A 22,797-nucleotide genomic window follows, 5' to 3' on the forward strand; every position below is an offset into this window, starting at 1 on the left:
TTGGACTTTTGGAACAGCACTGACATCCAATGGCTGCTCAAAGTAATGCAGAGTGGGAATCTCCTTTTGATTAAAAAAAAAAAAAATCTTAACATCACAGGGGAATGGGAGAATGAATGATTCCTTTACATCAACGTAAAAAAAGACCTCGGTGTTGGAGAGGAAAGATCACAGGCACTGAAACTAAATCTGGATTATAATAAATAGCAAAGCTATCTGTAATTCTGTTATCTTTAGCAACTTACTATCCCTTGAATATATTTCACCACTGGTAAAAATGGAAGTAATATTATGTTTCAGAGGGCCATAATTATAGTTCTTTACATACTGCTTTCTCATAATAAGCCTATTGTAAATGCTTTATTTCATTTGACGTGGATTAAAAATCACAGCAATAAAAAAGGTGAAAGTCAATCTCAGGATCCCTTTTCAGAGAAACTGCTATTAGGCAACATTACTAGGCAGAAATTGTGCTTCCTGAGACATCTGCAGCTTGACACCTTGTGTCTGGTCTTCCGGTTTTATTCTTCATGATCACTATAGTTGTGTTTTAGACCCCAGAAATAACCAAGTCCTGAAAAAATCCCAATGTGACTGCTACTCTGCCCTACTTTTAATGGATTTGCACTCTATTCAAGGAAGCTGGTAAGCATAATTTCTGAATCAGTAAATAAACAAAGATAGCAAAATGAATTGGGTGCTGGTTAACTCTGATAGAAATTTTATGAAGGAAACTTGCTTCCACAGTCATGGCTTCACACACACATTCACACCCAGATAGCAGGTTTTCTGATGCACAGTCACAGTGCCATAGACCCACATTGGGGAACAACGCAAGTGCAAATCTGTGGTCCCATGAATTCAAGATGAATCCTGACGCATAGTAGGTGCTCAATTTTTTTCGAAGTTAATTTCGAATCTTTATCACCCTGGCCAATGCACTAACAGAACTCAAATCCTTCTATGCACTTTATATGTCCCATTTTCAAAACCCTAACTTACCAAAAAAAAAAAAAAAAAAAAAAAAAGCAAGAAAGAAAAAAAAAAGGAAAAGAAACTCACCGAATCAAAAGAGAGGAAGTGCTAGGCAAATACAGGAACCAAAAAGGGTTATAGAGGCAGCTTCACGCTGTCTCATTCAGTTCCTTTGTGGTCCTCTTGTTCAGCACATGCCAAAGCAGTTCCTCACAACCTGTGGGACCAGAGCATCTTGGGTGTGTGACGATGGAAGAGTTGGGTGAGTGAGGGCCATCTTGGAGGAGAAACTCCCGAGGGAATGAAGACTTGGCTGCCATCTCTGTGTGGTGGGGTGTACTTCAAGCCAGAGGGAGGGTGGTGCTGGAAGATTTTGTTTCCACTTCTCTCCTGACCTCAGCCCAACCAAGAGTGAAGCAGGAGGAACTATGATTGTTTTGGGGAACTCTGGGTTCACTCTGCAGCGGCACAAATAGGCGGAGAGATTGGTGCTCACCAGGGGAAACTTTGCACACATATTTTTGGATTGACTTATGATTGAGATCGTCATTTTATTATGAGTATTTGCCCCTCGGGGGCTGTTGCTGGTCATAGGGTGGTCGCATAGTTGGCACCTGCAGATTTGTGATTTAGGAAGAAAAAAAAGAAAAAAAGGAGAGGGATAAAGGGGGTATTACGAGGAGAAGAAATGGACCAGAAGAACGAGAATGAGGCATCTGTAAATGTTGGAGAAAGGCCAGGGTGGTTTCATTTGTTCCATGGTTTAGTGTTAAATCAAGGAGAATTAGTGCTTAAAACTCCAGTGATTCTGTTGCTAAGCTTTTTAGTCAGAGGAATTCTGAAGGAACAGATTACTATGGCCTACAAATATGATACTCTTTCCATTTCAAACAATTAAAACCAGCAGTGAAACAATTGGCCACATTGCTCGGAGAGATCTCTGATTCCCAGTCTTTGGAGTAATGGAAGGTTTGTCATTCTTGGGATTCATTCCTTTTCCTTTGCTGACGTTTGTTGCTGGCATCCTTACTAATACTGAGTCACTAACATTTTACTCAATTTCCAAGCTGTATTAATTCCAGAGTGTCCTGGGTTTTTGTATGTTTGGGGTATGTCGAAAGTGGGAACAACTATAAGCACATCTTGTGTATTGTCTTTTTTTGTTGTTAGTTGTTTAGAGGGTAATTTGAGAGCTAGAGGAGCAGAGAAAGGAAGATAGGCAAATTACAGGAGGGAAGAGATGTTAATGAAGATTTATTAAATATAAATAAATAAATACTGAATTGTTTTAAAGGTAAAGTCTATTTTGATGCATGGGGTCGAACATGTTTTGGATTTGGAGTAGAATCCAGATTCTTAGCCTGCGTGAGAGTCGAGGACGTTCACCTTTCTGCCTGAGTTCTAATCCAGCTCACTAGAATCTAGCCCTTCTTTCTTATTTTAGCGATACCTAATGGTTTTCATGCAGCTAATTCAGAAGGAAAGTAATACTTATTTAGTGACTTAAACTAAAACTTGACATTTTTACATATATTAATCATGTTAGTGTCTGAAACAACTCTTTGAAATGGGTATTATCCATTTTTTTTTCAATGAAAAAACTGAGAAAAACAATAACTGTGTTCAGTATCACTCGCAGGAGCCCCTGACACCAGAACTGATTAAGCTACAAGGCATTCTCCCATTTTAGTGCGTTGGCTCAGGTGTTCCAACCCATAGAACAACCCAGATAATTAGAAAATTAAAAATTAGATTTGCAGAGTTTTGCACTGCTTGCATAGGATGAACAGTAGATAAATCTGGTCCAGAGATGTGGAAAGTACCAAGTTGCCTGGAAGGTAACATTCATATAATATATCTGGGCAGCTGAACCTCAACTGTTTCTTTAGATTGTCAACAGCTCAGTAATTACCCAAAAGACTTAGAGTGGGTCTTTCTTCTCTGCTGCAGAGGAATATGGTGGAAGACAGGTCAGCAAAGGCAAGCGGATATTTCCTTTTTGCAGTACTTCCTCTAACATTGGTGGTTTGTTTCTACCCAGAAGTTTTACCTAAACCTTCATTACTCGGAGATGCTAGATAAAGGGGAACCTGAGGCAGACTCTGGCTCTGATTGAAATCACCCCAATCCTTTGAGCTATCCCAAGGCCACACTTTCTTCCTTTCGTGTCGACGTGATTTGATTTCTGCAGATGAAGGGCTATAGGGAAGGACTACAGAGTTTTCCATCTAATATTGCCCCCGCCCCCACCCCTCATAATCCCACATTTGTCATACTGAAATTAGTCATCTGCAAATTACGGAATCTGGCAGAAAGCAAGATAATCTGGGGTGTTGGTGTTATGTGCGCCTCTAGGAAACAGGAAGAGAAAGGCCTGTTAACTCATGACCCAGGGGGGAGAGTTTCACTAAATTTGGTTCACTGATTAGTAACCTTCTACTCTTAGAGATATGGTCTGCTTCTCTTAGAGAGGGTCTCCCCTCTCCCCTAATCTTTACTGTCAGTGTCTTTTTATTTTGAGTCCAAGAAGATCCATGACTTCTTGTTAGAGCAAAGCTTAGACAACTGAAAAGGGCTGTATCTTAATAGAGGGATACAGAATAAAAATTTGGAACCCAGAAATTGGCATTCAATCTGGCTAGTAACGCTAAGGGAAAACAAGTTTTTCTTTCTCTTTCTACATTAGTTTCCTCTTTTTTTTTCTTCTTTTTAAGGACCTTTAATTATGAGGAATTTAAAAATATGTAAAAGTAAATAGTTTAATGAAATCTATAGTCATCAATCAGCTTCAGCAGTCAACTCTTTTTTTTTTTTTTTTTGGTGGCAAAACCGGTATTTTCATTCTATGTGGAAGGCATGTAAATTGCTGGATTTTTGAGAAGATCATGTGGCATTTTCTGCTACAATAAAATGTATTCATATCATTTGGTTCAGAAAATACACTTTAAAAAAAAATAAATAAATAAAAGAAAAAAAAGAAAATCCACTTTTAGGAATTTATCCTACAAAAATCCTCTTCTAAATATATAAACATGTATGCTTAAAAATTAATTGTGGCAATACTTGTAACACTGAAAAATTACAAAAGTGAAACACCAAAAATATTGGAAACCTGAAAATGACCACATCTCTACCAACGGAAGAAAAGATAGCTATATATAAAAATATATATATTTTTTAAAGATTTTATTTATTCATGAGAGACACACAGAGAGACTGGGAAGCAGAGACATAGGCAGAGGGAGAAATAGGCCCCATGCAGAGAGCCCGATGCGGGACTCTATCCCGGGGCTCCGGGATCACACCCTGAGCTGAAGGCAGACTCAACCACTGAGCCACCCAGGCATCCTCAAGGTATCTATATTTGAGTAGAGGGTACTTTGAAACAATGAAATATCTCACAGATCTAAAGAGAAGTAAAGAAGCTTTCTTTGTAGTGATAATAATATGTCCAAGATACATGAAGTGAGAAAATATCTTGCAACAAAGTTGTAATTGTTTTGTGAAAAAATATGTAAGTATATATATGCACCCTCAAATCAATGAAAATATAAATATAAAATATTCATAATATTTTTTGTATATTTTTAATGGAGTTCAATTTGCCAACATGTAACACCCAGTGCTCATTACCCAGTCACCCCATCCCCCTGCCCACCTCCCCTTGTTCATTTCCCAGAGTTTCCAGAGTCTCTCACATTTTGTCACCGTCTCTGATTTTTCCCACTCATTTTCTCTCCTTTCCCCTATGATCCCTTTCACTACAGGTCTAGATATATTTTCCACTTCTAGATTCCCTTCAACATACTCAATTTAATTTTGGAGATATACAAGATATGTTTTTTTGTTTTGTGTTTTTTGTTTTCTCTGCCTCATTTTGTTTTACAAGGGCGGAAATTAATACCTTCTAAAACATGACCAGCATGCGCCTAGAACCAAGTGGTATACCGTGCTGGTTCATTCTGTGAGATTATATTCTCTCTTCATTCCCACATTCCTTCATGCCCCCCTCTTTTATCTCATTTATGTTTTTGTGGTCATTTATGTTTTTGTGGCCCTCTACAAGTATTTTTGTTTTATATAAATTTGGGACTGAGCATCTTCTAACATACAGAACAATACACTCAGAACCAAGAGGATCACCCTCTAAGACCCCTCAGGTAGACTACATTCTCCCTCCACTATAACTTCATCACCACCACCATCTCCCAATCCCGCCCTTTTTTTTCTTCTCTTTTCTTTTTCTTTTTTCTTTCTTTTCCTCTTTATTTTTGCTTTTTTCTCTTTTTTCCTTTTTCTTCTTCTTCTTTGGGATTCTTGGCCTTTTATTTTTTATTACTTTGTTTTAAAATTTGTTTTTCACTTTAGTGGTCCTTTTGTTTTATTTTGTTCTGATCTTTGTTTTCATTTTTGGTCTCTGACCTTATTGGAATCATCTAGGGTGAAATTTACTTAGGTTGTCATTGATAATTCTCGACTGAGCCCGCTCATACAGCCACTCTCTTGACCAATCTTACCTCATTATACACCCACTTATATCTTTCACTCCTGTATTATCTTAATGCAGTATCAGATATTATATCATGTTCATTGGTAAGCATTTCCCCATAGCCCTTCATCTGCAGAAATCAAATAATGTCAAATAATATAATCCACTGTTTTGCAAACTCTTAAAAACCATCACCTGTGGCAAAAATTCCAGTAGAGATCCACTAGTGGGCATCAACCCACAATTAGAAAAAAAATGTAATAGAATCTCCTCGTTATGTAGATGAAAAAACAACTTCAGAGAAGAGCAGATCGTGCCAAGATGGTCCTGAAAATCCACATGAAGATGGAGACTGGCATTTTTGACGTGAAGCTAGTGTAGGGGCTGGGATCAGATAGCCAAGGGTCAGACAAAGTCTGCATCAGTAGCAGTGTGCCTTAAACTATGTATTTGTCTTTTCTTTTCTTTTCTTTTCTTTTCTTTTCCTTTCTTTTCCTTTCTTTCTTTTTCTTTTCTTTCAGAGAGAGAGGGTAGGTAGAGGGAGAAAGAGACTCTTAGGCAGGCTTCACAGGGCTCAATCTCACAACCCTGAAATCATGACCTGAGCTAAAATCAAGAATGAGACGCTTAACTGACTGGGCCACCCAAGAACCCCTGTCTCTTTCTTGATCTACAAAATAAGGATAATAATATCACCTGCCTTAAAGTATTAGGATGACTAAATGAAATATATAACCTCCTGAGCATAGTGCCTGTAATGTGTACATTTTTATTATTAATTTCATCACAACAGAAAAGTGATAGTGTGATACTTGTCGAGTGCATAGGTTTTTCCTAAGAAAACCACAGGAGAAACAAGTCTCAAGTATTTGGATTGCAACATCCTCTTGTTTGATTTTGCAATATCTGTTTTTTCCCTGATCCCTTTTTCTCCCCTATATATCCTAAAAAACAGAATACATATACTTTGTTTTAAAATTTTTGATACATGCTTGGGACACAAGAAAACATAATCAGGGTTAAGAATAAACATTACTGTCCTGGTGCATTTAGAAAAGTTGTAATTACTTATTTCGTATTGGAGATCTTTGTGGGCAACCCACCCTAAACAAATGATAAAAATTAATACCCTGCAATATAAGAAGTCAAATGCTTGAGTGATGCTGTGAAATTGGATGCAACCATAGGAAATAGGTCACAGTATGTGGAGGCACTATACATCTTTTGGGAGAATAGACCACATTCTTGAAGAAAAGTAAGGAGTAAGGGAAGATATTTGAAGGTAGCCTTCACCCAAAAAAGAAGGAGGTAAATGGAGGCACAGGGGGGACATTTAGGGGGAAATCATCCTAGAGGAAGAATATTTCCATGTTCCATATTATGATTCTCTTGTGTCTTATAATACAGATGCCTTATTGGAGGAATTGGAGCGATCCACCCTCCAGGACAGTGATGAATCCTCCAACCCAGATCCTCTTCCCCTGGATCAGCACTCCAGAAAGGAGAGTAACCTTGCTGAGACTTCAGAGACTGTTTCAGTTCAGAATGATCCAAGTCCCTTGCCGGTAACTTTTCATTTATTGGAGTACCTTGAACATACATGTTTGAGTGCCTTTCTGAGAATTAATTGTATCTTACGTAAAATGATGTGAAAGGAGAATCATGTATCCTGGAAAGAGAAAGAAAAATCCCTTTGTGATAACTTGAAGGTGGGGTTTTTGGAAAGGAGAATTGAGAAAATCATCATAGAAGAATAAGCCTTTGAGAACTGAACTTTTTCTAATGAAGGCATGGTAATATAGTATTCCCTAATTTACTTGGAATATTTTGATATGACTCTCTGGGTATCAGAGTTGCATGTTGCAGTTTAACTGGAATGGCACTCACCAAGACCGAGGGGCACCTGGACAAGGCCAAGTGACAGCTCAGACAAGTCTTTTCAGGGTGACTTCTTAAGGTCACAACTTTCTAGATCTCTGTTGAATGTGTTAGAAAACTCAATTATTAGTGTACCTACAGATGATGAAGCTCTAGAAAACCAACACAAACAAACTAAACTCATAAGAGATTGTATATAAAAAAAAAACAGAAATCCAGTTTATTATTTTCTGGTTAGAGCCAAAACCATTCAAGTAGAACAGAGAATAGTATTTGCTGATACGTATATTCCCTTCCTGTTGGTAGGTCTACATGAATCTACTTTATAATTGGGCAGTTGCTTGATGAGAATGGAATTAATGTAAGAGGAATTAAGTACATACTCTTTGTATACAGTGTTTTGATCTCTGATATTGTGATTCCTGCTTGTATACTTGGTGTGAAATCACAGGTTGCATGGACCTGAAAGTTTGAGCCTATGGTTCATTTCATATTTGACTGTTCTTTCCTCCAACTATATATAAATGGTTTTTAAGGATGCACGTTTATTTCTCTCATAGGACGCTATTGTCTTTTCTCTTCAATGCAAGATCATAGCCAAAGGCTCCAAGTTGGTTTGCTACCCTTCTCCCCTGCCTTTTATTTTCAGAGTAGCAGCCAGAGTGATCCTGTAAAACTTGGATCATGTTATTCCTCTGCTGAGAACCCTCTCTGTGAATTTCCATCTTCAATTGAAGTAAAAGCCGCGTTCTTTACACTGACCTTAGTGGGGTGACTCTACATCTTGGTTCACTTGGAAGAGTCCTGGGTTTTTGCTTGTTTTCTCAATATCCTATTATTGGATTTGCCATTTACCCTAAATTTTCCATATTTTGTGAAGTTTTCTTGTTAGTACTTACACCCCCATGAATTGATAGACCTCCATTTGGTTCTTTTGCTTTTTTCCAACATCTCATCTAGTAGCATGTGAAATATATTCACTGAACAGATTCTAACTTTATTATGGCTAAATCCAAAAGGTGGCTAATGATAACTCATTTCTTTTATCCCTGATCCTGTTCAGACAGATTCTAACTGGCAAGCACCCTTTCAGGGATAATATGCAGGTTGCTGGTTGTTAAAACTAAGAGCTTAAGCACAGTCAAGGACAGTCAACTCCTCTGATCTTGGGTGGTAGCAGGAAAAAAATTGTTTTTTTAAAATATTTTATTTATTCATCACACATACACACACACACAGGCAGAGACACAGGCAGAGGGAAAAGCAGGCTCCATGAAGGGAGCCCGATGAGGGACTCAATCCTGGGACTCCAGGATCATGCCCTGGGCCAAAGGCAGGCGCCAAACCACTGAGCCACCCAGGGATCCCAGCAGGAAAATTTTTGAGGCTTTTCGCATAGCTGGCCACTAGGTATACCACCACTCGTGCTCAAGAGGTGCATGGAGCCTCCTCAGAGTCAGAAAAAAATATGGGAAACTCTGGCTTGATGTCCCACAAATTATGTTTAGGAAAAAGAGGCTAAGCATTGTGGCCATTGAGTGTAGTATAATCTAAATGCTCTTGGTAAAGCAGTTTTGTCCTTAACTATATATGTAAAGCCATTGCTATTTATTTTATTATTTGGCAATGCTTTTGTTTTTGTAGTAGATGCTTTTAGCAACATTGGCTCAAAACAAAACCACATCCAAAATCCAAAATTACATGTTTAATTTTCTCAAGAAATTGATGACGAATGTATTATTTGCACAAAATACCTGCCAACATTTCCTGGCAACCATGGAGGCAAGTGGAGATGTTACTGCCCCTCAGAAGACAGGAAGACACAACTATGGTTAAGAAGCATCAGCCTCCCCTTCATAAGTTAATAGTTTAAGAAGTGTGTGCCCAATGATTTAGCATGTACAGGAGGTGTGTTCACATGTCATGGTGAAGCACACCTTTCCATCTGGAACAAGTGACACCCCTACATTGGTTTTTGTTCATTTTCAGCTTCAAGGTATCTTGTACTTTTAACTAAAGTAAACTTGACGATTGAATTGACTCCTTTGGCAAACCAGCAGATAATGTCAGTTTTACACCTGTGCCACCTGAGTTAGAAAACTTGTTAATTCCAAAAGCTTTCATTTTTTTCATCCAACTGAAAGGATCGAAATAAAGCATTTGGAAATTCATTCTGTCAAAAATGAAACATTGGGTATTATTAATGTCATTGTAAATTTAGTTGAAAAAGTTCAACATTGAAGACGAAGTGAGGGTTTTTGGGGAGGTTTTGGGGGTTTTGGGGTGATAATAGGAATACAGATTTTGTTTGGGCACAGAATTATGTATGGCCAAAAAAATGTTCTTTACAGACTTAAAAATCTAGGAAGCAGAAACGTGCTTCGAATTGGTTGTGATGTCCACAAAATTCATGACTGCATCTAAACAAGCTCCAGGATTTCACCAATCAAAATAGAAACTGCAAATGTCAAAATTTACAAATATATTCTTACATAATCAGAGTACATATATATAACTCATCTACAAAGCTCTTGTGACCGAAGCTGGTGTTGAATACAGAAACATTTCAGCATGGTTGCATCTGCTTTTTCTCTGTTTTGCCTGTCAGCCATCAGATTTTAGAAATGCCCAAGCCTTTGAAAAAATCACTTTGTAAAGCAACTTAAATATAGGTTGCATTATGTGCAAAATCAGTCAGAAATATTTAATCAAATTATTCAATGAATGTAGCATGAAAATTGGGCTTTTGAAGCTTTTAGCAAGTTTCAATTATGTAAAACAAAGCTTGCAAAAAGGAAGGAGCTCAAATGTCTCTTGACAAAAGCTGGGGAGGAATTGAACAAGTTAAAAGATGAGAGCTCAAATGGCTTAATTACCTAATTTGAAAATTGTGCTTTGGAAAAATCTTGCCTTTGATGGAGTTTCTAATTTTAATTGGATAAATTTATATTCTCCACCAGAATAGGATGAAATTGTGAAGGCCTATGATTTTGCAGTATCTACATTTGGCAAAATGTTAAAAAAGAATCACGAATAGAGACAATTTAAGAGCGAATCTTGTAAAAATATTGTTGAAGAAAGGTGCTCTAGATGGAGCAGAAATACAGCACCTGTGAAAATATTGGGGCAGAAATATTTATAGGTTTTAATATGAGAAACAATTGAGAATATCCTCCACTTAGTAGAATTTGCCCTAAATTTAGAGGATCAGCAGTAGCAGGAGTAGGAGTATTTTCTCAATTAAAAAAATTATGGGTTACAGAGAAGCATCAGTTAAAAGTGTCAACAACTTCAAAATATATTAACCATAAAATGCAGCGCTGTGGAAGTTTGCAATTTTATTTAAAAATATGGAAATAATAAAATCATATTAAAAAAGACATTTTTCTGAAAAATTTCCATATTACAGCATGAGACAATGGCTAAGTAACCAATTAAAGTATATGAATCTATATCAAGAGCAGTTATTTACTGTGCTGTTTAAAAATGTTCAAATAATTAATATAAAAAGGTTTTTTTTTTTTTTTAAATTAATGTTTAGGGGCACCTGGTGGCTTAGTAGATTAAGCATCCGATTCTTGATTTTGGCTCAGGTCATGATCTCAGGGTCATGAGGTCAGGCCCCACATTAGAAACTCTATGCTCAGTGGGGAGTCAGCTTGAGATTTTCTCTCCTCCTTCCTCTGCACCTCCCCTGCGTGCACTGTTTCTAAAATAAGTAAATAAATCTTTAAAAATTAATGTTTATAGCTGCATGTCATTTAAATATATTCTAGAAAATTTTATTTTGAAAATAAGTTTTCAACAGAATTATCTTATAGGTCCATTAGTATAAGAAAGTCAAATTTTTGGTCAATAAATACATATTTAGGGCAGCCCCGGTGGCGCAGCGGTTTAGCACCGCCTGCAGCCCAGGGCGTGATCCTGGAGACCCGGGATCGAGTCCCACGTCAGGCTTTCTGTGTGGTGCCTGCTTCTCCCTCTGCCTGTGTCTCTGCCTCACTCTCTCTCTCTCTCTCTCTCTCTCTCTCTGTCTCTATGAATAAATAAAAATAAAATAAAATCTTTAAAAAAATAAATAAATACATATTTAAAAAAATTATATAGTATTCATTATTTTTGGTACCCTTCCTCGTTCACTTTCAAGAACATCCCATTTTGAACAATGAATTTTATGTTCACTCTACCCACTTGCTCTGGTCCCTGTTACTCCCATCCCAGTCTTACCAATCCACTGTGCAGGCTACCCTGGTCTCCTTTCTGTTCCACAGGGTGCTGGCTACCTGGACCATGGTCCCCCTGATAATCTGGCTACTTCCCTCACCTTCTAGGAGTCCTCACTCAAGTGCCCCCTTCTCAGTGAGTCCTTCCCGGACCCATATATTTTTAATTGCCATCTCTACCCCATTTCCTATCTCCCACCCCCACCCCCATCCCCGATGAGTTCTTCTTAATTTGTTTACACCTATTTCTTACCACCACAATATAAAGACCAGGGTAGACGATTTTTGTATGTTCATTTAGTTTTGTTTTTTGACTGCTGCATTCCCCTGGCCCTGGCACAGACAGGCAGTCAATAAATATTGGTTCAATAACTGAATCAGTTGCTGGTCAACAACTACCCTTTGGAGACACTCATTATTATTATTATTATTATTATTATTATTATTATTATTATTAATTTTGTATGTTAAATTTAGTCATGTTATAGTCTTTCCCTAGACACCATCCTATCTAGCTAACGGGCTTTGTTCTGATTCATTTTGTTTGTTTTATGGTTCCTATGTGAGTACGTTCAACTTCTTTGTGTCAGTGCTCTTAGGGCAGGGAGAGGGACACTATTATTTGTTCACATTGCCGACTGCTCTACTTAGAATGTGGCCTTTTGCTGTGGCATGGCTGGTATTCCTCTATCTTGTGCAAGAAGATCTCAGAGATATGCTAGTTATCAGTCCCATTTAGAAACTAAAAACATCCTCTAATTCTGGGTGTAGATTAGTGCCGACATTCTACTAACAGGATTCATTCTTTTCTCTCACATATTTTAGGTGCAGCTTGTATATACTACACATATCCAGGAGTGCAATATCTACAGGTATGTCTTTCATTAAATACTTTTTAAAAATTGAAGTTATTAAATGATTGTTATCAGTCCATGTTTGGACAACAAGTTGCTTTTGCATATATTCATTATTAGAACTCTTCCTCCTCCTGTTTCCTTTTTTTTTTTTTTCCTCCTCCTGTTTCCATAAGTGTCTGAACAGAGGTGGAATTCTGCTGAACTCACTTGGCAGTTTCTTGGGGTATGTGTAGCTTCTAGATGGGTTATCCAGGCTGGTGGGCTCTGTTCTTTCCTTCAGCACCCGAAAAAAAAGTGTAAATAGTTTGAGTCACCACACGTGTTTTGTCCAGGCTACTCTAAATAGCATGCTCCAGTTCGTGGAAGAGGAAACACCTAGTGAAATTTCAGCAAGATGCCAACAAAACCAGAGCTAGGATCAGGGTCAAACCAAGACAAGAGAGAATCTGCAGAAGACTAACAAATATATACTTCTAATGAATCTGTACTTCTTCTTTCTATATCTGCTCAAGATTAATTTAGCTGGTGGGGAATTTCCTTTTAAAAACATTGCATATTGAAACAGATCCACTTACAAAAGCATTTCTGCTGGCCAAGGCTGCTTTTCTTGTTCTCTCTTCAGGTAATTTTTAAAAAACCAGACAGCTTTCTGGGGAACAAATTGAAGGGCTTAACATATTAAAAGGGAAACAGGATAGTGAAGGCTCATGCTTGGTAAAGAGTACCACACCATACCTTATTTGGTTCTAGAATTGCAGCCAATAGTGCTCACACATGACACCAAATAAGTGAAGGACGTGTGTTATCACGAAGTCTTTTTATAACTTCCCACCTGATGACACTTTCTGCTTTGATGGGAGCAAGGCCAATTTATTAATATCATTGCCAGTTTATTCCAGTTCCAGCAGAGTGCCTGGGGGGATGTCCCCTAGACCATGCTGTCTATCCTTCTTGTGCAAAAAAACAAAAAACAAACAAAAACCACAAGCAAACCCACAAAACAGTGCCTGGTGCACATAGGCTTTCAGTAAATATTGGTTTTTAAAAGCTAGGAAACCAAGACTTCAAGAGAAATATTAGTGAATACAGGAACCTAGAACATAAAAAACCGGCATGACCAACAGCGATTTTCCTGTATATCTGGCATTGTGATCAACTGATGGCATGCCAGTGTGGCATGCCAGTCTTTGATCTTTTTCCCATCAGACCCATTTCTTTCTCTTTTCTTGCTCTGCTCTGTGTTCCAGGGGAGCTGACCCCTGTCAGTTGGGTTTTCCAGGCTCAGGATGAGTTGGCTTTTGCTGGCTTTGACCAATGGGAGGTACTATGCAGGCAGAGCCTGGAGGGCGAAAGCAGGGCAAGTCAGGACATTTCCTGCCCTAGTCTCTCTCCATAGAGTCTCATCCGGTCAGCAGTCACACACCTCCTTTATGGCTTCAGCTGGAGCAGGGCCGGTCTGCTGTGGTTCCAGCTTGTGCCTATCCACTTTGGCCCCTGCCTTTTCAGAACTTTGCCTTTTCTTTCTTTTCCTTTCTTGTCTTTTTTCTTTTTTCTCTTTTCTTTTCTTCTCCTCCCCTTCCTTTTCTTTCTTTTCTTTTTTCTTTTCCTCTCCTCCCTTCCCCTCCCCTCCCCTTTTCTTTTCTTTTTGTCCCTTTGGCCTAATGCCTACCTACTGTGGCTAATCTCTGAATTACCTCAATACCTTCTGTTTGTTTCTTTAGTTCTGCCATCACCTGTGTAATCAAATTTCTGGATTAAATTCCTTCTGCTTACTCCCAGCATATTTGCATTTTCCTGAGTGGGCCTTGACTGATACACCTCCCCAAGTACTGAATGCTACTTGCCATGCCAATCTGTGTGGGACATTGATAGGAAATCCAGGTGGCCTGGTAAATATGTAATAGACTGATACAAATCCCTGTGGCTGGTGTAACTCAGAGCTGATAAGGCTCGTAGATATAGATAGAGCCTGAGACTCAGAAACGAGATTCCTATATTCTGCTCCCCCATTTCCTCTGGCTTGCTTCAATGAACTGAACATTGCTCTCAACCTTGAAACTGTGTTCAGTACTAGTGAGTATAGTGATAACATTTCTAATGTAGTTATATATCGATAGCAATATGAACAATAATTTAGAAATGTATGTATGAACAAAAATAATTTTGGTAAGAACAAGGAGAAAAAATTCATAAAAACATTGCCGAAGAATGAACAGGGGAAAACTGCAGCACCATGAAGTCCCTCCTGTGAGAGTCTGTATTCTCTTAAACACATCTCTTGTATTTGTATGTTATTAAGGTCTCTGACACATGAATTAAACTGTTGCTTGTGACATAGCAAAGCACTTTGACCATCTTCAAGAGGTGAGGGGACAAATCAAAGAGGCTCTGGTTTTGAGGTTCCTCTCTTTATAGGAACACTTCCTGTAGTGATGTAATCACCAACTCTTCAAGGCCTTTCCATTCTTATTTAGAATATTATATTATTGGCTCAGTTACTATTAGGGTATCACAAAAATAATGTTTCTCTTTCCATACTGCTCTAGGAGTCGTGCTAAAAATCAGTAAGAATCTTTTTGAATAAGCACAAGGATGCCCCAACAGTGAGATGGACAGGTTTCTAGAATTATACAGAACCATATAAGAAGCTACATTTATTTTACACTGGGAAACAGAGCAGAGAATGTGCTGACAGTCCTGTTGCCTTTTGTACTTTTAAAGACACACACCTGTGGCAGCAATGACTAAGGGATTGTGATCCAAATGTGTTATGAGTGGGCAGTCCCGGTGGCCCAGTGTGTTTAGCGCTGCCTGCAGCCCAGGGTGTGATCCTGGGATCAAGTCCCATGTCAGGCTCTCCTCCCTCTGTCTGTGTCTCTGTCTCTATGGATAAACAAATAAAATCTTAGGAAAAAAAAAAACAAAACCCAAAAGTGTTGTGAAGAGCTTCCCTGCACTTTCTTGGAAGCCTCTAAGGACCAAATCAAACACTTGCATACCTGACCATTTTTGTTCCTAGATTAAACAATGATAAAAAAAAAATATATATATATATATAGTATATATATATATATGCCTGGCAGGAGGCCATGTTGTACCTAAAAGACAAAAATTTTTTTTTTCTTCAGAGGGGAAGGTGTCCACTTCCTCCTATATTGTTCTTATAGTTAAATACTCAAACATAAGTAAGTTGGTAGTGGGACATATTATACCCAAATGACAGTCTTTTTATCCTTAAGAGAGGAAGGGATCTTCCTTTTACTTTTTTGCTGGTTGGTAAATACACAAAAGTAAGTAAAGTAGTACATCTGTGTTTTCCTTTTTGAATATATATTTAGTGGAAGACTTAAAATATTTGATTTTATTTATGGCTTTGTGTGTGTGTGCATAAGAGAGGGTGTGTCAGAGTCAGTTTGATGGGTTGTTAGCTAAGCTTAGTGTTGATTACAAATATTACTTCAGAGTCAGCTACCATATTATTCAGTGATCCTTCTTAAAATTTACTCTATGGAGTTAATCAATCAAATATGGGTGAAAATATTTGTTTACTGTATTATAACAATGAAATTCAGAACAATCTATGTGACTAATGATGAATGGTTTAATTATGGTACATTCTACATTTGAAAGCTGTATAGTCTTTAAACGTCATTTTGGAGTATAGTTTAGTGTGGTACTGGAGAACATAGGCTTTGCAGTCTGTAGGCCCAAACTCTCTTATTTACTGGTTATATTACATAGAGCAAAGCTTTTTACTTTATAAGTCTCAGTTTTTTCTTTTGAGGGATGACAATACCTAGCCCTTAAGGTTGTTATAAGGACTTAAAGAGAACATGTGTAAAACTCTTTATGGAGAGTCTGGCATAGGGTGGGCAACAAGCGCTAGCTATGAAGACAAAGCTGAATAAGAAAATAGATAAATATATGGGAAAATGTTCACTTTAAAACATGAAAAAAAAGTCATTCTAATTTTCCAGAATTAGGAATTAGGCACAATCAGAAGGGCCTAATGTTATAAGCAAGCCAACAGGTCCAGAGTGATTAATTGCTTCTTAAAAGGAAGCATGTGTGTGATTTTAATTTTTTCTTTGTATTTCTATGCAGTTAAAATTTTTCTTTACTTATATTAATTTTATATTTACCCTTTTAATAGTAAAAATAGCTTTAATAATTCAGAAATATACAGAGTAAAAAGTTAGACCACCTCCCTTAGTTAGACCACCTCCTATCTCCTAATCGCTAGCCCCGTAGGTTAACTGCTGTCAGATGTGTCTCCTTATAGACTTTTGTGTGTGCAAATTCACACTTATGTATCTGTGCTTGCAAATTTAGGTGAATGGAAGGATAGTTTTCATATTGTTGTGGGCTTTGCTTTTTTAAGTTAACAATGTATCTTAGAAATCTTTGTACATCATAAATCTATGTCTGCATTCTTTTTAGCAACTGCATGGCATGCTGTAGCATATATCTGCAACTTATTTAATTATATGTCCATTTATTTTATTTTTAATTTGTTCATAAAGGCTGTACTTTTTTATGTTTTAGGGAATATACTTGTATATATACCTTTGTATATGTATCTCCAGTTTTTTTGTAGGATAGAAACTGGAAATGAAATTGCTGAATCCAAAGATATATGCATTTGAAATATTGATAGATACTGCCTTGCAAAGGATTTAATAAATTTACATAGCTATCTATGATGTATGTAAATGTGTAAATGTATGTGTGTATGATAATCCTGACTTTTGTTGCCAACATTGCCTGTTATCAGTCTTTCAGATTTTTGAATAATGGGTAAAAATTGGTATCTCACTATTTAATTTGCATATTAAAGATTGAGCTTAAACCTATTTTATATAGTGATAAACACTCAAATTTCTTTTTTTGAAACTTACTTTTTTTTACTTTTTTTCTTTTAATCCTTAGAGCATGTTTCTATTAGCTTGCTTTATTGATTTGTAGACTTTAATATTTGAATGTTATTTATGTTTTAAATATTTATGTATGTTTAAATTTTTTTGAGATTATTGATACATTTTCTTTTTTGCCTTCACGTTAGTTTTATGCCTTTCCTAGGAAAGTCTTCATCACCCCAAATTATAAAAAAATGTCCTCCATTTTCTTCTAGTACTTCTATGCTTAAACATATTTCTTTGATTCATTTAAAACTTATTCATGTGTAGAGTTTGTTAAAGATCTAAATTTATTGTGTTTCAAATGGGTTGTGATGCATTTTGTGTCTAATAGTCTGTTTCTGATGATTTGAAATGCTACATTTAGCATATGCAAAATTCTCATGGTTCAGGAGTCTGTTTCTAGGCTTTCTCTCTGTTCCATTCCTTTGATCTATTTGTCTGTTTCTTTACCAACATCACACAAATTTTATTGTCACTTTATACGAGAGCACATCCATTGAGACAGGTCTTCCCTCTTCATCTCTTTTTTTCCCCACCCAAATTACCTTGAGTGTTCTAGCCCATGAATTTTAGCATCAGCTTATTAATAAACTTGAATAATTCTATTAGTATTTCTATATGAATTATATTGAATTTATGGTTTAATGAGAGAAACTGATAGATACCATATTATGCATCATCATTTATGTGTGTCTTGTATGTCTGCCGGTGGGTTTTTCTTCATAGAAGTCTTAACATTTCTTGTTAGAATTATTCTTTAATATTTTATCATTTTTTGGTTGGTAGTTTGAATATGTTCCTTTTTCCCAGTGGATTTTTGAATTGGCTATTACTGGTATATAGGAAAGATATTATTTCATTTTATTCTTTTTAAATTTTTAAAAATTAATGAATTAATTCTAAAATTTTAAGTAGGCTCTGTGCTCAGTGTGGGGCTTGAACTCACAATCCCAAGATCAAGAGTCACATGCTCAGGGGCCCCTGGGTGGCTCAGTTGGTTAAGTGTCTGGCTCTGGATTTGGCTCAGGTCATGATCTCAGACCTCATATGGCTCCAGGCTGAGTGTGGAGCCTGCTTAAGATTCTCTCTCCCTCTGTGCCTCCTGCTCTCTTCCCACCCCTGCTCCCCCCATACGCCTGCCCGAGCTCATGCTCCTGCACATGCTCTTTCTTAAAAATAAATAAATAGATAGATAAATAAATAAATAAATAAATAAATAATAAATAAAAATGAGAAGAGTGTCTTGCTCTACCCACTGAAACAGCCAGGCAACCCTGTGTTTTATTCTTGTATCTAATAGCCATCCTGATATTTTCTATACCTTCTAATAATTATCCAATCATTTATCTTACATTTTCCAGGTAAGTGATCATACCATCTATTTAAAAGAGAAAATAGAAATGAGAATGCTTTGTCTTTTTCTAATATATAAATCTCTTATTTTTATTTTTAAATGCATTCGATAATGCAGTCTGCAGTAATATTGCAGACCAGCAATGATAGTAGGTAGGATCCTTGTCCTCCTCTGCTCTCTTTTTTTTAAGATTGTATTTATTTTATTTTAGATGGAGGGGAGGGGCAAAGGGATAAGGAGAGAAGCTTAAGCAGACTTCCTGCTGAGCACAGAGCTTTTCTTTTAATTAGAAATGTGTTTAGTACTTGACCATTAAATATGAGGTTCATTATAGGTTTCTTATATTTTATCAGGTTATGAAACTTCTTTTCCTCGATCTTCAATAACAGGAATGGTGGTGAAGTTTGTTTCCTACTGCTTTTTAGGACCTATCAATATGTTTTTAAAGCTTTTCTCTATTCTTCAGTATAATGATTTATAGTAATCCTTTTCCTAATGCTGAACCGTGCTTTAAAGACTGGCATAACACTATGTAGCCAGGATGTTTTTAAAACATATTTTTGCTGTTTTTATTATACTTCCTTCTTCCCCCTTCACACCCACACACGTACACACATGCACTGTTCTCTCTTTGTCTGATTATAGTATTGTGTTTCTGTGATATTTATAGAACTTATTTGGTGATTTTCCATATTTTCTATATCCTTGAAATTTACACAATGCATCCCAAAAAATCAGTTTCTATTTGTTTTCTGTTCAATAATTTATGCTTTTAGTCCTTCTGTTTAATTACTTTAGTGTATTTTTTTTTGAGATTTTTAAGTTGGCTGTTTTGTTTATTTGTGTCTAGTATCTTATTTTTCAATACGCACTTGAGTCCATTTATTATTTTCTCCCTTTAATAACCTACTGCTTTTCACTCTGAAGGGTATGTGTGTGTATATGTGCTTTCATTGCTATTTCTAAATGGTTGAAAATTCAGTTTATATTTTTTCTCCATCACAAGAATTATTTGGAAGTGCTTTATTTTTTCTTCAGCAGGTAAATTTCTTATGATCAATTTGCACTTTCATTAAAGCAATAGAAGAATATGATCTGTAGGATTTACTTCTTAGAATTTATTGAGCTTTATCCTGTGCTCTCTTGCAGTTTATTTACTAATAATTGGGCAAGTGTTTGAATAGACTCTGTATTCTGTTTCTTGGGCCCAACTTTTATTCATCAGTGTATTCACAATTATGTGAATGTAAAACCGACACCATGTACATTGTCTAAACTCTGTCAGTGGTCTTTTCCTATAAAGAACAGACAGTAAATATTTTAGGCTTTGCAGACCACAGGGTCTCTGCTGAAACCATCCAACTCTGTAAGAAAGCAGCAGTATGTCAGTGAATGGCCATGGCCACATTTGGCCTGTGGACCTTAGTTTGCTGATGCTTGCTCTTTATTCTTACTTGGTTTTTATCTTTCTTTCGCCTGATAGTGAAAGAAGGTGTAATACTTTATAATTTAAACAGAACGCTTTGAAAATAAAAAAAATGTATATTTGGCCATTGTCTTAAGGTCTTTTTTTTATTAAGATTTTGTTTATTTGACAGAGAGAGAGAGAGAGAGCTAGCACAAGCAGGGGGAGGGGCAAGCAGAGAGAGGGAGGAGCAGGGACCCTGATGTGGGGCTTGATCCCATGGATCATGGGATCATGACCTAAGCTGAAGGCAGACACTCAACCAACTGAACCACCCAGGTGCCCCTCAAAGGCTTTTTTAGAACCTGCTTTGCACCTGGCTGTTGGGGGAGACGGTCTTGCCAGCTACCCATCCAGCACCTTTCTTTCTTTTTTTTTTTTTTAATTTTTTATTTATTTATTTATGATAGTCACAGAGAGAGAGAGAGAGAGAGAGAGGCAGAGACATAGGCAGAGGGAGAAGCAGGCTCCATGCACCGGCAGCCCGACGTGGGATTCGATCCCGGGTCTCCAGGATCGCGCCCTGGGCCAAAGGCAGGCGCCAAACCGCTGCGCCACCCAGGGGTCCCCAGCACCTTTCTTCATGCACTTGAGAACAATGGTCAGTTTTTGAGATGACCAGAACCAAGTCATAGAGACAAAAGACTGAAAGACCTTGTTCAGATTTTTAGTCCACTACCGATTTTTAAATACTCTCTTTCTCTAGTTTTTACTCACATCTAAGGGGTTAATAGTCAAAACTGCTTTTTCTGGTATTTTATGTGTGACTGAATATTTATCTGAGTTTTGATGTGTTAGGATTCTTTTTCTCCCTGTAGTGAAGTCCAAGAGCCAAAGAAAACACCACATCCTCCTAAAACATCAGCAGCTGCTCAGCTGGATGAGCTCATGGCCCACCTGTGTGAGATGCAGACCCAGGTGAGCACAGTTCCTGGGTGTGTCTCCTTGGAGCTCAGCTATGCCATCTGCTTTTAGAACTCTTGGTTGTCATTCGTTTTTCCCAGACTAAATTTAATTCAGTGGGTGAGCTCAACTTTGTGTTATGTGTTATCTGGACACAAGAGATAATACGATGCAGGCTCTGATCTCAAGGAGTATAGAATGTGCTTGGTAAAATGAAGCAGAAGCCTGTGTAACATCCAGAGACTAAAACACAGATGGTTTATCAAAATATGTGCAGCAAACATTAGGAATGTGGAGATGGGATGTGGGATGGACTCTGAAGAATGGAAAGGGTTTGGACATAAAGAGATAAGAGCAGAGGCCATTCCAGTTGGCATGAGCTGTGAGGGCACAGGCATCTAACGTGCGATGAAATGTGGCAGGACCGTTAGAGACCTGCCTGAGTCAGGCAGAAGAAGGCAAAGTGAGGCAGAGCCAGGACGATCAGAGCATGGCGTTGAAAGTAGGGAGGATGGGGAGTCCTGAGCCCCATACTGAGATAAGACCCGCCTCCTTGTTCTAGCCTCGAGAGCATGGGTGGTGAGCTCACGTGGCCTGGCAGGGGATGGAAATCAGAGAAGTGGGCTTAATAATTTATTAAGGGGACTAGTCTAGAATTCTTAAGGTGGAGACTTCAACCACTGTAAATTGATTGGAGGATTTGATATGCACACATGAGTGGCTCTGAAATCATTACAAGGCAGTCTATAAAAAGGTGTGTGACTGGGGAGGTCAGGGACCTTATCTTTGTGGCTCACCTTTGGACTCCTAATGCCTGCACAGTTCCTGACTCATCAGGGGAACAAATGAATGAACCTCAGAAACAAATTTTTCTTTATTTTTTTTTATTATTATTATTTTTTATTTTTTTCAAATTTTTCTTTAATGCGTGCAATAAAACTGGGTGCATTTCTCCTTGTAATGTCTATCTGAAAATACTGGGGAAAAAATCTATATTAGGAGTTTTAATTGTGTTTCCTGACTTAGCATATGTCATGGTTTATTTACATTTTCAAAAATATCTGTTTATTTTTTGAATGGGCCATACGTTCACATTGTGCAAAAATCAAAAGTACAAAAGTTTGCAGTGAGCTATTTCCCTGTCAACCCTGTGCCCAGCCATCCAGTTCTACCCATTTCTTACATATTCATTCAGAAATATGCTGGAGTATATAAGTAAATAGATGTAGATATAGATAGATATAGTGGTGTATAGGTAGATGTGTGTATACACATAAAACTGTTTTTACCTCCTTAATATTGACAACCCTTTTGGGCTTTCCAGACATTAACCTTTTGAACACTAATCTCTTCAACATTAAGTAATGTTATATAATAGAGGAGGAAGGAAATCTGTCAGTTGATAAGTTTCTTGAAGGGAAATGAGCATTTTTGGATGAGTGAGATAATGTGAGGTTGTTCCCGGCAGTAAAAATAGGATACGTAGAGGCCTGAAGGCAGACAGTAACAAATCACATTCTGGAGACTGCAGGGAGCCTGGCTGGCCTCAAACAATGGAGGCTTTTAGAGAGGAATGAAAGATGAGATTGGAAAGGTAAAGTGAGGGCAGCGGAGGGGAGACTTTGAATGTCTGTCTAGTGCGTGCAAATATGATGCCGTGGAGGACATCGTGAGCACCTGTTTCCTGATCAGGAAGTATTAGGTCGATAGTAGTAGCCCAGTCAGAAAGGAGTT

At 37.5% G+C, this 22,797-nt stretch overlaps 1 protein-coding gene across 1 annotated transcript in view; it reads left to right on the forward strand.

Annotated features, from left to right (window-relative positions):
- Positions 1 to 657: 657 nt before the first annotated feature.
- LPXN (leupaxin) overlaps positions 658 to 22,797 on the forward strand; it is a 35,696-nt gene continuing 13,556 nt past the window's right edge. Inside the window, 4 exon segments of the mRNA XM_049096804.1 lie at positions 658 to 1,237; positions 6,872 to 7,029; positions 12,391 to 12,437; positions 20,979 to 21,078. Of these exon segments, the coding sequence (XP_048952761.1) occupies positions 1,225 to 1,237; positions 6,872 to 7,029; positions 12,391 to 12,437; positions 20,979 to 21,078 (318 nt within the window). The 5' untranslated portion in view covers positions 658 to 1,224.

Source organism: Canis lupus, chromosome 18 (assembly GCF_003254725.2).
Source record: "Canis lupus dingo isolate Sandy chromosome 18, ASM325472v2, whole genome shotgun sequence".
Taxonomy (NCBI): domain Eukaryota; kingdom Metazoa; phylum Chordata; class Mammalia; order Carnivora; family Canidae; genus Canis; species Canis lupus.